Raw genomic sequence first — 14,454 nt, 5'->3', positions numbered from 1 at the left:
CTACTAAGTAAGTAACGTTTTAATCAATTAATAAAATACATTGAAAGAGTTGTTTTTCTGATAAGTAAAATAAAAATATGTGTTGATAGTATATAATTTATATAGGACTGATGATGGCTTGTAAACATCACAGAGACCTATGTCCTAAAAAGAATTTTTTGAGTATGTGCATCGACCTAAAAGGATACATACAAAGAATCTCATCATTCCCATTTATTCTTTTTTGGCAAATGTTTGCAAATTGTAGAAAAAGTTGGCATCATAAACGAAAATATGAATTTTGGTATATAGAGCTTACTATTAAGTATTAATCATTTTCTTGTTTTTATTTTTGCTTGGAGAAAAGAAAAAATAACCCACGAAATCAGTAGCTCGAGGGAGGAAAAGAGGGAAGAAGCACCTAAAAAGTTGAACATGCACTACTAAAACTCAAACATGTATAAATTGAGAACATAGAAAAATAATTAAAACCCCACTCAAAACCCTAATAAAACATGCAATGGCTCCTTATTTTCTTTTAGTTATTGAATTTTTTAGCAAAGAAAAGGGACCAAATGTGTAAGTCATATAGTAATTTACTTAGTATTGTTTTTAGGTTGATCGATGGAATATCTCAATATTTAATCTTTCACCATAAACAAATGTCAAATGTAAATTACCTTTTCAAAAAGATCTTTAGGATTTTTTACAACCAAATAAAGACATACAAGAATCTTCTATTTGGCTCCCCTTATCTTTTGTTTCATTGCATGAACTTCACAAGAAACCAAAACATATAAAACGTTACACACATTGAATGTCATACGTTTCGATATGGTTTAACATCATCACGAGCTTTGTAATGATCAAACCTAAATAAATGAAAATGGTGAAGAATCAATATATACTAAGGTATTGGGGTTCATGATTGTTAGATTGTTGTTTTCTTTTTATATTCTTGTGTTTATATTGAACAAACTAGAGACTTTATTCAGAAGAAGAATCATTTTCTCCCAAAGACCAAAACAAAAGAGAGCTCATGGAGTTGCTTCTACAAAATGAAACAAACTCATTACATTTTTTATATCTTCAAGTGTAAGACCCACAAAATTAAGATATATATCATGAAATGAATTCTTGTCCAATATTTACATTATTTTCTTCATAATTTCATATTTCAACTATTTTTTTCTTTTATTTTCTTGTAGTACTAGTACCCATTTTTAAAAAAAAAATAAGGAAAATAGAAACAAATATATAAATTAGACAAAATTACCAATCATCTTTCCTCCTCAGTAGGAAACATCCATCATTGTACCCAACAATCCCTTTCATCCATCCTTAGAATCTCAAAACCTCAACTTCCTTCTTCTTCTTCTTCTTCTTCATCTTTACACTCTTCTTTCTTCTACATACACTCAAATGCATATACATATACATAAGACACGTATAGGTACACATGCATACATAAAAATACAGAGATACACCTATCAATCTCTCTATAAAACCTTTTTATTCTCCTCTTCCCTTTTTCCCTCTCCCCCAATTTCCTCACTTCTCTCTTTCTCTCTCTCTTAATATCTTTTCATTGATCATCGACCAACCAAAACCAAAACCAAAACCAAAAGAAAAGAAAACATAAAAACACAAACAAAAAAAATCAGATCTTTGAAAGCTTCTTCTTTATTATATAACTCTACAATATGGATCCGTCCTCTGCAAACTCAGTGAACGGATTCTACTCATTTCTAAACAGATCAATGGAAGATCTCGAAAGAGTTTATCTTTCAAACAACTTCATGTCCGTACACTTCTTACAGAGAGCTCTCTGTCTTCTCCGCACCTCTCACTCTCATCTCACTCTCTTAGTTCAAAAGCTTCAGCTTCCCGTCGGTGACAAATGGCTCGACGAGTATATGGACGAAAGCTCTAAACTTTGGGAAGCTTGTCTCGTCATCAAATCCGCCGTCTCCTCCGTCGAAAACTTCTCCTCCGCTGGGATTTCAATCGCTTCCACCCTCGATGGTCATCACCACCACCGTCGTCTCTCACCTCAGCTCTCTCGTCAGGTTCGTGATCGTAAAAATCGAATCTTTTTGCCAAAATAAAAAAAATTGAATCTTTGAGTGTTTTGGGATCAAAGTTTAAGTTTTTGTTGGGTTAATGGTGGTTAGGTGATAAGGGCAATATCAGGATGTAGGAGAGAAGCGATAGGGATAGAGGAAGAAAACAGAGCATTGATGGAGAACAGAGTTCAAAGGTTTCCGTTTTGGTCGGAACAAACGTCGGCGACGGCGATAGAATCGTCGACAAAGTTACAAAACGGATTCAGCGGTTTCCGCGGCGTGCTCTACGCGACGAGGAACATGAGCTCGCTTCTCCTCATGGTATTAATGAACGGTCTCGTCTACTGTTTCCCAGGAGACACAACAACGCAAACGCAGACGCAGATAACGCAAACGCAGAGTCAAGGCGGAGGTTTCGCCGGAGCGATGGGTCGGTTGCAGCAGAGAGTGGCGGCTGAGGTCGGGAGGATGGGGATGAGGAAAGGGATACTGATGCACGAGTACCGGCGGAGCAAATCAGCGTTGGAGGAGCTAAAAGCAGAGCTGGAGAGAAGGTTCTGCAACGGCGGGGGCGGGGGAGAGAGGGAGGAGGAGGCGGAGGAGGAAGAGAGGGAGCTGAGAGAGAGAGTGGAGAATCTGAAAGGGTACTTTGGGAATTTAAGGAACGGGACAGAGAGTATAGTGGCGCAAATCGATGATTTCTTTGATGAAATTGTTGAAGGAAGAAAGAAGCTTTTGGATTTCTGCAGCCATAGATGAATCAATGAATCATCTCAAAAGCTGACATTTTGGTTTTCTCTTCTTCTTCAGTTTACCCAAATAAAATAATTGTGTAAGCTTTAGATGAATCAATCAGTTGGTAGGGAGTTGTTGTAGTTTTTTTTTTTTTGATCTTTGTTGTTATGAAGAAAAAAAAAATTGAGAATTTTGTCAGTATTGATGATCTATTTTAGTATTTTGATGTTTATATATGAAATTCTAGAAATGGATTGATTCTCTGAATCATATCTAAAGTAAATGTCTGCTTTTTCAGTTTTTTGGTAGTTCCAGCCGTTGGTAGATAGATAGATGTCTTCTGGAAGATTTCAAAATGTTAATGTGTGTTTTCATATGATTTTTCTTTGTCGGCATAGAGAGTCTATAGACTCTAAACACTAAAAACTAATCGAAATGGCGGCAATAATAATAATCAAAGTGAAAGTTTTTACTGAAGAAGAAGAAGAAGTGATCACCACCTTCACTAATAAGTTTACTATATCATTAGAGTACTAATCACACAAGTTAAAACAAAAGAAATAGCAAATTGGTCAAAAAGTTGTCTCCTTGAGATAGTTGTAGAAGAAGAAAAAGGTAGAAAATGAATATAGCCACAATGATCAAAAATTGAACTGTGATTTGATTCACATAGGAAGGAGAAGTTAATTTTGAAAGCTGTGATATTTTTGGGTGTTGTGGTGGTGGTGTTAATCAATAATAATGATGAGAATGGATCCTTTGTAAAGCAGATTTGTCTTTTGGCACTCTCATCTAAATATATATTGCTTTGGGCACACCATTTTGGTGGCTTTTCTTTAGTGTCAATAATTATGATTTATTACTACCAATTTCACACCCTAAATCCCATTCCCCACCCACTGTTTCAAAGCACTCCTCCTTGTTTACTTCTTCAAGTTTCTTCTAATTACTTCTTTTTTTAATTGTTTTTTTCTGCTTTACACACAATTCACTCATCTTTTTTTTCTCCTTTTCTCTAACCCAAAAAGAACATCTTTGACAAAATATTCAATTACTTCTTTGTAATCAATCTATCAGTAAATCACTAAATCTCAAACCCTCAAGAATCACTTGGTATATGTGTAATCAAGTACCAAAAGTGCCTATTCCCATTACTGTTAGCTCTTTTTAATTCTTGATTTCTAATAAAAAGAACAAATTAAAGTTAAAGTCGAAACATTTTATCAAAATCTTCTAAATGAGTACAAATCAATTCATTCAAAGCCAATTATGGCCGGAAAAAAAAAAAGCAATCTTACTTACTGTCATAATAACAATCATTCCAAAAACTCAAACTTCACTAAGTGCATACATACAACACAATAGACTTCACATGGATGATGTTCAAAATTTCATCTAAGCAACATCATCAAGATGATTAGTAACAAATAAAGAAAGGAACCCTGTGACTTGTGTGACTAAACCCTTTTCCTGATCTCTTCTAATTTGTCTCTTAGGCCAATCTCTATATTCATTATAGATGGGGGGAGAGAGAGAGAGATGTCATCATCAAAAACAGAAGACAAAAGCATTGCAGAATCAAAAAATGCTTTTAGAGACTCTCAACAGAATTCCATGCTTTGCCTCCTCAATAGGACACCAACTTTCTTATTAGCTGATTTTTTACCAAATATACGTTACCAACTTACACAATAGTAATCGAAATCACAAAAATATATATTGTACTGTATAACAAAATTAATAACAAAATAAATTAATTATGTATTATTCCTATTGGCACAGTTTTTTTTTTGTTTTTTCTCATCTTTCAGAATATTAATGGTTTTTTTTTTCTCGAAGGAAAATAGCAATGATTGAGGTCAGAAGCAAGTTCTCCTCTGGCTACAGAAATTATTTGTGTTCCCCAACATATAAACATCCTTGAAAGTATATTATTCCCTTTTCTAGAATTTTAAAAAAGAAAATTTCATCTGCATTACAGCTAATTTTTCCAGAATTTGTTTTGTTTTTTTCCCGTTCTATTATTATTACCACTTGAAAAAATAACTTAATAAAAGTAATACCCAACACACCTTCAATGACTATGTACACAAGCAATAAAAATAAACGACCATGGTAGCAACACACAAGAGTTTGTTTTTGCTCCCCCCCCCCCCCCCCAAATATTGATCTAAAGTGTTTAGCATAAATGTAGGGAATGTTGTTGACATTGTAAAATAGAGAGATGGGTGTATGGACTTGGATTACCATGGCAACAAAAATAATGAGAAGAGAGATTGAGCTGGTCTCTTTCTTCAGGCTGACGACTCACATGTCAAATGCAGGCATTGAAAACTGAGTTGCAAAGGCTTCCACCTGGTTCCGAAGATCTGCAATGTCTTTACTGTGATAGATGCTTTTGAGTGGCTCCTTTTGCAACTTCCCGTGTTCCCTTTGTCCAGCACTTGCTATCTGAGCAGCTCTATATAGAAACTCTGCCATTGTCTCAAAATCTGGTTCTAAACATCCTCTTGAGGTCATAGCCGGACTACCTGATACATGAGTCAATTTCCAAGAATCACACAACAAGAAAAAAGAACTCAAAGCACGAAGAGTTTCATTCTAGTTCCAGAGTGCTAAGGTTTCCTAGTGAATTTGGTTTGCTTACCTATTCTCACTCCTCCAGGGGAAATAACGCCGTTTTCGTTAAAAATGGCGACTTTGTTGACAGTGATATGGCACATCTCGCATACTTTCTCATACACCTTGCCTGAAAATCACAAGGCGGCAGGTTTGATTCCTCTTTATACACTGAGCTAAACATATGCATTGTACAGACGTCAAAAAAGTAAGACTTAGATTATTGGGAAACTATGACATAAGTTTAAGTAACGATCTCAAACAAGTTTGATAATAGATTTCAGACTGATCACTGGCCATCAAGCTAGTCCTGTAGGCTAACCAAAACCTAGAGAGATGAGTAATAAGAGATACTCTTAAGATACCCAGCCAGTGTCTCAAATAGTTCGGTAAAATCTTGCCTATACACCCGTGACAAATGATTAATGTAACGCCATCGAAAATAAGCCCAATTTGCAATGCTGCTAAAGTACCAATAGTTGTATTGAGACATACATTTAGGTCACATAGTGTGATTACTCATTTCCTATCTGCTAAGAATAAGAGGAATTACATACCTGTCAAGCCCAAAGGACTCAGATCCCAGAGAAGCAAATGATTATCGGTGCCACCTGTTACCAACTTGCACTTTCTGCTTATCAAAGCAGATGCTAAAGCTTTAGCATTTTTTTTTACCTGTCGCATGTAAAGCTTGTACTCTGGTGAAGCGGCCTGCTTGAGGGCAATGGCTAAAGCAGCTATATGGTTATTGTGAGGCCCTCCTTGCAGCGATGGAAAGACAGAAAAGTTGATTTTTTCTTCGTAATCATATTGAGTACTGCTCTCACAGTGACTAGGATTCATGCTTTGCTTCTTGGGCTTCAAGCCTCTCCTATAAAATATGATACCGCCCCTAGGTCCACGGAGAGACTTGTGTGTCGTTGAGGTAACAATATCGCAATAGTCAAATGGATTTGGACTTTCCTACAACATTTAAAGAAACCAAAACTTAGGTGACTGATGCAAAGAAAATAATTAATATCACTGAGTAAACGCAAAGATCAAGTGCTTAACCCCACGTTTGGTGACTGATGCCAAAGAGAAAACAATCCAAAGTGCAATATGAAAACGAAAATGAACATACCTTGGCAGCCACAAGACCGCTAATTTGGGCCATATCAAACATCAAAACAGCTCCACATTTGTCTGCAATATGCCTAAACCTAGGGAATTCCCAGTCTCTCGGATAAGAACTCCCACCACAAATAAGTATTTTGGGACGATAGTCAAGCGCCTTTTCCTCAAGCTTATCATAATCAATATACCCTGTACGAGGGTCAACCTTATATGGAAAGCTTTCAAAGAATATAGAGGCACCCGAGACTTTCTTTCCACCTGGTGTGTAATACCCGTGACTCATATGACCACCTGAGGGAGAATCCAATCCCATAATTCGTTCACCGGGCATCAAAAGACCAGCGAAAACAGCGAAATTGGCGGAAGTGCAGGAATAAGGCTGCACGTTAACCCCCCATTTCTCATGATTTAGTCCAAAAGCAGTAAGCGCACGCTCTTGGCAAAGAATCTCAATCTGATCAATATACTGATTCCCCGTGTAGTATCTAGCTCCGGGCATACCTTCCGAGTACTTATTAGTCAAATGGCTTCCTAAAGCTTCCATGACAGCCCGGCACACAAAATTCTCAGAAGCTATAAGCTCAATACCTCTAAATTGTCTCTGCTTTTCCTTTTCCATAAACTCATGAATCTCAGGATCAGCTTCTTCAATCGACTGATTACCCCAAGCCTTAACAATAGCTCGTCTAGTCTCAATCCCTGAACCAGCTGCAAATCTCTTACAAGAACTTGATGATATCATTGAATTGGAATTACCACCTCTACACCGTTTTAACTTCATAGGATGACCCAAGAGAATAAATTGCTCCTCTTCCCTTTGATCATCATCACCATCTTCATCATAATCACCAACAGCGTCATCATCTTCCTCGACGACTCGGCTACGCGATCCGGTGTCATCGAATCTCTGCTCAAGCAACTGAAGCGGAACAGGAGGCATAGGATTAGACGATTGGCGGAAACTGGAATCAATCTGAAGCTTGATTGAGTCATCAGCAATTGGGATTCTCGGAGGTATCGGCAAAGCGTGGGAGCTACCAAATCCTAAAGAGAGATCTGATTGAGCAGTACGATCCATACCCAAAATCCAGAAAGAACCCAATTACCGCCAAAAAATAGTAAACGAGAAGGAGAGAAATCGAGAATTCTCAGCTGAAACAGCAATAGAGACAACAGTTTCTGCTACAATGGAAACAACGAAAGCTTCGTCCTTTACAATTATCTTGAGCTGCGGTTGAGGTTTCCATCCAATTTCGAAGAAACCCTAAAAGATCAAAACCCAGAGAAAAGTCGAGTTTTGCTTCTTCTCTCGTCGGATGAATACGGAAGCTATGGATGAGAAGAAGACGACGAAAGAATTGGGGAAGAAGAAAAAAAAACAGCGAATAAACGAAAATGGAATTTGGAAGGGTTACCGGCTGAATAGGTAAAGACGGCAACATGACTGGTTCCATACGCCGTATACTTTACAACCGGGAGTAGCCGGTGACTTTATTACGGTTTAGAGTGATTTTGAATTGATTGGTTTAGTTTACATTCATAGTTCACATACTCAAACGCTATGTTGCATTTGCAAACCAATCACCAAAAAAACGTTTACGAGACCAACCACACACAAAAAGAATAAAAGCGTTTTGTAGAATTAAAAATTTAGTTGAATCACACGCATCTCCTTTCTAGTGAATACATTTTGCATGCATGTGATCTTTATTTCTATTTCAAGTATTCGTATTGCAAACACAAAACCCAAAAAAATATACATGTAATTAACTATCATTTATATTTTCTAAGTAAAATCTGCAAATGTAATGTTTTGATTGCTTGATTGATAATTAAATACGAGTCTATGTTAATTAAAAAAGAGTTATAAATTCATATGATAAATTTCCTTAACTACACTTTTGAATGCTTTTATTTCATATAACTAGAACCACAAAAAAAAAAAATCTTAAACTTCCAAAAATATCACAAAAAACTTGTGTGGTTCATAAGCAAAACTGTTAACTTGAAGAGTTAAATAGTAATAATATAATTGAATAAACCATATAAGGTTATAATATTTAATTTGTTGGTCAAGAAGTTCATATTTGTTTGAACATATAAATAAATGGAGTAAATCACCTGACATATTACTAGCTACTCTGAATATTAAACAGTCAAACTTGCATTTAATATCAAGTTATAAAAGAGAGAGTGTTACTAATCTCTTCTTTGCATGTAGAAGAAGAAGTAACTTGCGTTTCCATTATTGATACGACTTGAAATTTTTCGTTCTCTCTTCTTCTCTCATCTCATCTCATCTCTCTCCCTCTCTTGTGCTTCAACCATGAAGCACAATTACAAAGTCTCCAAGAAACTAACCTTGACATGGGTTCCTCTTCTCTGCATTTCTTGTTTTTTCCTGGGAGCAATCTTCACTTCCAGGTTCTGTTTTTTTTTTTTTTTTTGAGTTTTTCTTCTTCTCCTTCATTAATCTTTCTACGGTTATAAAAGTAAATTTTGACCATGTCTCCTTGCTTTTTGATTATGTTTTGTTGTTGTTGTTGTTATTGCATTTTTCAGATTGCGATCAGCTTCGTCCGATTCAGGTAGCCAGCTCATATTACAGCACCGGCGTGATCAGGAACTCAATATCGTTTCAGAAGACTATGCTCATGAAAAAGTAAACTGTTCTTACAAAATTTGATCTCATTGAATTGGTCACAAACGTTATTTGGCTGTTACAAACTCATATTTTGGAATCTTTTGGATTTTACCTCAAATACAGAAAAAATCACAAGAAAAAGATGTCATGGAAGAGGTTTTGAAAACCCACAAAGCAATCGAGTGAGTCCATTTTTTTTTTTTTGAAAATTTTAGACTTGAATGTTGATTAATAGTATTTTGATGATATATTATACACTTGTTGTGACCACAGGTCATTAGATAAGTCAGTTTCTATGCTTCAGAAGCAGCTCTCTGCTACACAGAGTTCTCAAAAGATAGTTGATGTCTCAGCCACCACCAATTCTTCAACAGAAGGAAACCAAAGGAAGAAAGTTTTCATGGTGATTGGTATCAACACTGCCTTTAGCAGTAGAAAACGTCGCGATTCGATTAGAGAGACTTGGATGCCTCAAGGTATTTTGTGATATCCTTCCTTTCTCAAAACCTCTGGTTACTTTCATGCTTCATTGACCTATCTTGCATGCCTCTAATCTTATTTAGCTTTTGTATGTAATCTATATCACAGGGGAAAATCTTGAGAAACTGGAACAAGAGAAGGGAATTGTCATCAAATTCATGATTGGACACAGGTGAATTTATTCATGGAATATATAGTGAATGTTAGCAATGTATAGCCTAATGTTTCTTTTTAAAAAGGTAGCCTAAGACTTTTGCTTCAATGTGTTGGCAGTTCAACTCCAAATAGTATTTTGGATAAAGAAATTGATTCAGAAGATGCTCAATACAAAGATTTCTTTAGACTGGTGAGATCAAATTAATCCTACAAAAACTTGATACTTCTAGGATTTGGTTTACAGTTTTCTTGATTTTGTTTAAATCTTTAATCATTACAGGATCATGTGGAAGGATATTACAATCTGTCTGCGAAAACCAAAAGCTTCTTTTCTAGTGCAGTTGCAAAGTGGGATGCTGAGTTTTATGTCAAGATTGATGATGATGTTCATGTCAATCTTGGTACCAAAATCTGTTTCTTGAGATACTTTTTTAAAAATTATTTTCTCATTGGATTTAAATGTTGAATATATTTGCTCAGCCCTTTGCCTTTTCAGGTACGCTTGCTTCCACATTAGCTCTTCACCGTTCTAAGCCGAGAGTCTACATTGGATGTATGAAATCCGGGCCTGTCCTTACGAAAAAGTAATCATCTCAATGTGTGCATGTTGTTGTATATGTCATTCTTTTTCCAGTATTCTATTTATTTGGATTCTAAACCATTTGTTCTCAAACCGTGTAGGACGGCCAAGTACCGTGAACCCGAGTTTTGGAAATTTGGAGAAGAAGGTAACAAATATTTCCGACATGCGACAGGACAGATCTATGCCATCTCAAAGGACCTTGCCACATACATATCTATCAACCAGTACGTACCTATATAACTACGTGTTATATTGGATTGTTAATAAAGTGCATTATGTTTAACAAAGGTCAATGATTATTTTTAAAGCATTTCATTTCATGTTTAATGTGACTTTGCAGGCCAATTTTGCATAAGTATGCAAATGAAGATGTGACACTCGGGTCATGGTTCATCGGTCTTGAGGTTGAGCAAATCGATGATCGTAGTTTCTGTTGTGGTACTCCTCCAGGTAAATGCTCTCTTTTTATCCTTATATGTCTTTATTATATATTAGTAAAGAAAGGTTTTGGTTTTTCTCATCCTGTTATACTCTCTCTTCCCCAAAGACTGTGAACTGAGGGCAGAGGCTGGAGAAATGTGTGTGGCGTCATTCGACTGGAAGTGTAGTGGGATATGCAGATCAGTCGATAGAATGTGGATGGTTCATGCAATGTGTGGCGAAGGTGATAAAGCTGTGTGGAATGCGAAATTATAACTCTCTTACATCGGAGAAAAAGATAAAAGAGAGGAGATGAATATTATTGTTTTGTAAAGAACCAAAAGGTTGATCGCTTAGTACTGGACAAGAAGCTGAGGAAGACCTTTTTAGTTCAATGTATAACTTTCTTGTGTCAAGCAGACCGTTTTAGTTCAGTATTTATTTTCCTTTTGTTTGTGTTTGTGGAAAAATAAAATTGAGACTTTTCTATATGAAGGCATGAGAAAACTCGTTATCATAAACCTGTGTCCACGAATACGTATAAATTGAAAACATTAGCTCTAAATAGCCCAAGATTGATAAAACCTTAAAAATTCTAACTTCAAATATTTGTCCGTAGCTAGTTCATATCTAACTTTCACGTGGTAACTGGAAACGGCACAATGGACAATCATGACGGGTCGCAAACCATTCCACAATACAGCAATCGTCAAACTCGTGTCCGCAGCTTAAGGTCACGACCATCTCCCCTTCTTTAAATTCCTCCATGCAAATTGTACACATGATGGCGTCGCGATCGTCAGAGTCGTTGGAGGTCTTCTTCTCATTGTTTTTGTATATTCTCCTTGACAAAGAGTCAACTGCAAGCTTACTTGCCGGTCTAGACAGGACATCGTCGGTGGTCTCATCGAATGATTCTTGAATGACATCGTTGGTGGTCTCATCGAATGATGCTTGGATGGCCTCTTCAGGAAAAGAAATAATCTTAGAGGTCATGTACACTGTCACAGCACAAACTCGAGAGGAAACCGATGAAATCAAAGCAAAGACAAGATCCGTGAGGTCAGAGCAAACATCGCAAATATATCGGTAAGTGAACCCTAATGAGCACATCCAGTGCGTCAGATGTGCCAATTCATGAGAGTGGCTATACTGGACGGCTTCGAAGCTAACGTACGGGATAACGAAACTTAGTGTAGGATCAATTGTTTCGCCGAAGCCTTGGACACTTACGCAGATTTTGATTGTTCGAGCATCTTCGGGTTTAGGATTGTGGTCTATTTCGTGGTCTAAGGATAGTTCCGCTTCCATTGCTAATACCAATCAAAAAGAATTTTAAGAGAATCGATCTGCTCGAGTTTAAGGTTTCTGTAGAATTAAAAGAATATGATTTGGGGAAGAATAATCTTTCTTATCGTGTGTTAACCGTCTCAAGAGAATCGATGCAATATATATGTCTTTTTTTTACTTTTTTTTTAACACTATATATGTTAATTTATGTTTAACCAATTATAATAGAAAATTAAACATAAATAAGTAAATATCTAAATTTCTTAATCTTTATCAGTTTAGGACTTATATAATATTTTTCAACTTGGAAATCACAATAAAAAACTATGACGTCCATAATAGTTTGTCCAAGCTTGTTCCCCAAGATCTCAAATAGTTTAAAAAAAAAAAAAAATCTTTTTATATACATATTAGAGTTTTAGTTTTCCAATTTTTGTTAATTATGAGAAACAACAATTTTTGATAAAAGATATATTTTATTGCATATATATATATATATATATATATATTATATATATAGCCAAAGAGCGAGCCAATAATTCGACTATGGTTTGAGACCCTAGGAGTCATTGGTTCAAATCTTTTTGGACAAAATGATATAAACTACTTATTTTCGGGTTTAAGAAGTTGTACGAATCTACGTTTTATAACCCCTTTATTTTTTTTTTAAATGACATAGTAAAGAAAACAAGAAGAGAGTACACTAAAGAATAGAAAGTTTCTTACAGTTAGACTTCTTAAGATGCATGGCCGTGGGGTTGGGTCGACCACCACGATAGACTTCTGAAGGGAGAAAGAACAACAAAATGAGGTTTATAGTAGCAAATTCTAATGAGCTAATCAAGTCACTTAGTCCTAATATAATCATCCTCCTTTTATTACAGATACTTTTGCTGAGTTATATATGAACTTCTGATTTGCCTTTCCACAGGAACTTGGAGCCTAGGGTATTGATTTATAAATTATAAGATATATACAACCTTGAGTGGAAAATATTTTGAAAGGTACCCAACGTATTGACCCTAATTAGTTTGATCAATATTGAGCGCTAACGCCGGAGCCCGATTCTTAAAAATGGGTATCAATAGTTCATATGCTTGCAATGAAAGGATAAAGCTCAAAGGTTCTGTCTTCTGAGAATACGATTTTTCTTTTATAAAGAGATTATCATCGTTTGAGGCTTTAAAGCAGTTGAAATAAATTACTTATCTATATATAATAGCAAACCCACTTTTTGTTTACTGCTGATGTCATCTTTTAAATCTAACGGTTCAGATTTTTTTTATTTGATATAAAGGTTACTGTTTAATCTCAGAATATATAAAAGCTAAAAATGTGTCTTTTTAAAATGATGTGTCTTTTAAATGTGTCTTTTTAAAAAGATGTGTCTTTTAATAAAAACCCATGTAATTTAATCAATGCAATGTTTCACAGTCACACCCTTTCGTTCCATATATAAATATTCTACAACTCTTTGTTTTCATTAAAAAAATATATTGATTGTTTTGTTTTATTTCATTTACAAAGTTATTTTCCTGAAACAATTGTTTCTTCAAATTTTGTTTTTCCAATCCTATTTGACTTTAAATTTGCTTAGCCATTATCATCTAAAGGTATTAATTGTTATTACCTCTTCGTTAATTAGTTGCTCAAACCCACTTTCTATGGTTGTTGAGATCATCGTTTTAATCTAATGGATGAGATTGTTTCTGTTATGTCATCTAACTGTTTATATTTGTTAATGATCCCAAAAGCTGCAAAGTTTTATACCCAACAATTGTGTTTATTCGTCGTACCCCTAGCTTAAAATTTTCGCACCTGTTTTGTTTTTCACACCTCTTTGTTTGTATATATAGATTTCTATGGGCCTTGAAATTTTTTTTTTTTCTGAGTATTGTTTCACACCTCCGAGATTTAAAAATCTGAATATTGTTTTTTCGATTTATTAGTCTTCGTTGATTAACCATCTTCGTTTAAATATGACTGATTTATTTATTGATTTCCTTATCCAACCTCTGTTTGGTGTTCGATGTATTGATCAAGGTAATTAATTTTGACTATCAGCCTATTTTTCTTATTACTTTTTTGTAAATTTATATAGAATAATGATTTGAAATTTGCTTTATGTGAATACCTTTCATATATCTTGTTTACAATGTTCTCTTCTTGTCACTGAATCGATTTCTGTATTTGCAACAAAATTATTAATTGATTAATTTAACTTCAAAAAAGTATAAAACTCATATAAAATGTAGTAACATGGTCATGGATTTACACTCAAACATCATCAGGTTTGTTTTATTTCATCTTCCTCATTTTATTTTATATTTTGATAAGCCTTTAAACTTATAATTTCTACTCCCGTT

General features: G+C 35.2%; 4 protein-coding genes across 4 annotated transcripts; 2 read left to right on the top strand and 2 right to left on the bottom strand.

Annotated features, from left to right (window-relative positions):
* The first annotated feature begins 1,299 nt into the window (after nt 1-1,299).
* Nucleotides 1,300-3,081, top strand: LOC17897236. The gene is made up of 2 exons (XM_006305223.2): nt 1,300-2,048; nt 2,154-3,081. Exons 1-2 carry the CDS (start codon nt 1,683-1,685, stop codon nt 2,802-2,804), a joined length of 1,017 nt encoding a protein of 338 aa, XP_006305285.1. The 5' UTR covers nt 1,300-1,682; the 3' UTR covers nt 2,805-3,081.
* Nucleotides 3,082-4,945: 1,864 nt separating this feature from the next.
* On the bottom strand, nt 4,946-7,883 carry LOC17898642 (serine hydroxymethyltransferase 6). Its single transcript, XM_006306986.2, has 4 exons — nt 6,523-7,883; nt 5,957-6,362; nt 5,428-5,529; nt 4,946-5,311 (listed from the first exon to the last, which is right to left on the bottom strand). Exons 1-4 carry the CDS (start codon nt 7,591-7,593, stop codon nt 5,088-5,090), a joined length of 1,803 nt encoding a protein of 600 aa, XP_006307048.1. The 5' UTR covers nt 7,594-7,883; the 3' UTR covers nt 4,946-5,087.
* An 866-nt stretch (nt 7,884-8,749) lies between these two features.
* On the top strand, nt 8,750-11,289 carry LOC17899557 (probable beta-1,3-galactosyltransferase 5). Its single transcript, XM_006303940.2, has 11 exons — nt 8,750-8,939; nt 9,078-9,177; nt 9,283-9,341; nt 9,433-9,635; nt 9,748-9,811; nt 9,913-9,985; nt 10,076-10,196; nt 10,292-10,379; nt 10,477-10,602; nt 10,719-10,828; nt 10,926-11,289. Exons 1-11 carry the CDS (start codon nt 8,842-8,844, stop codon nt 11,072-11,074), a joined length of 1,191 nt encoding a protein of 396 aa, XP_006304002.1. The 5' UTR covers nt 8,750-8,841; the 3' UTR covers nt 11,075-11,289.
* Nucleotides 11,290-11,428: 139 nt separating this feature from the next.
* Nucleotides 11,429-12,109, bottom strand: LOC17897363 (probable E3 ubiquitin-protein ligase plr-1). The gene has a single exon (XM_006305767.1). The coding sequence runs from the start codon at nt 12,107-12,109 to the stop codon at nt 11,429-11,431; it is 681 nt and encodes a 226-aa protein (XP_006305829.1).
* Between the last annotated feature and the right edge of the window lie 2,345 nt (nt 12,110-14,454).

The sequence above is a fragment of the Capsella rubella genome, unplaced genomic scaffold (assembly GCF_000375325.1).
Source record: "Capsella rubella cultivar Monte Gargano unplaced genomic scaffold, Caprub1_0 scaffold_1, whole genome shotgun sequence".
Classification (NCBI taxonomy): domain Eukaryota; kingdom Viridiplantae; phylum Streptophyta; class Magnoliopsida; order Brassicales; family Brassicaceae; genus Capsella; species Capsella rubella.
Note: the sequence above shows the minus strand (reverse complement) of the source record. Positions and strands in the feature narration are given on the sequence as shown.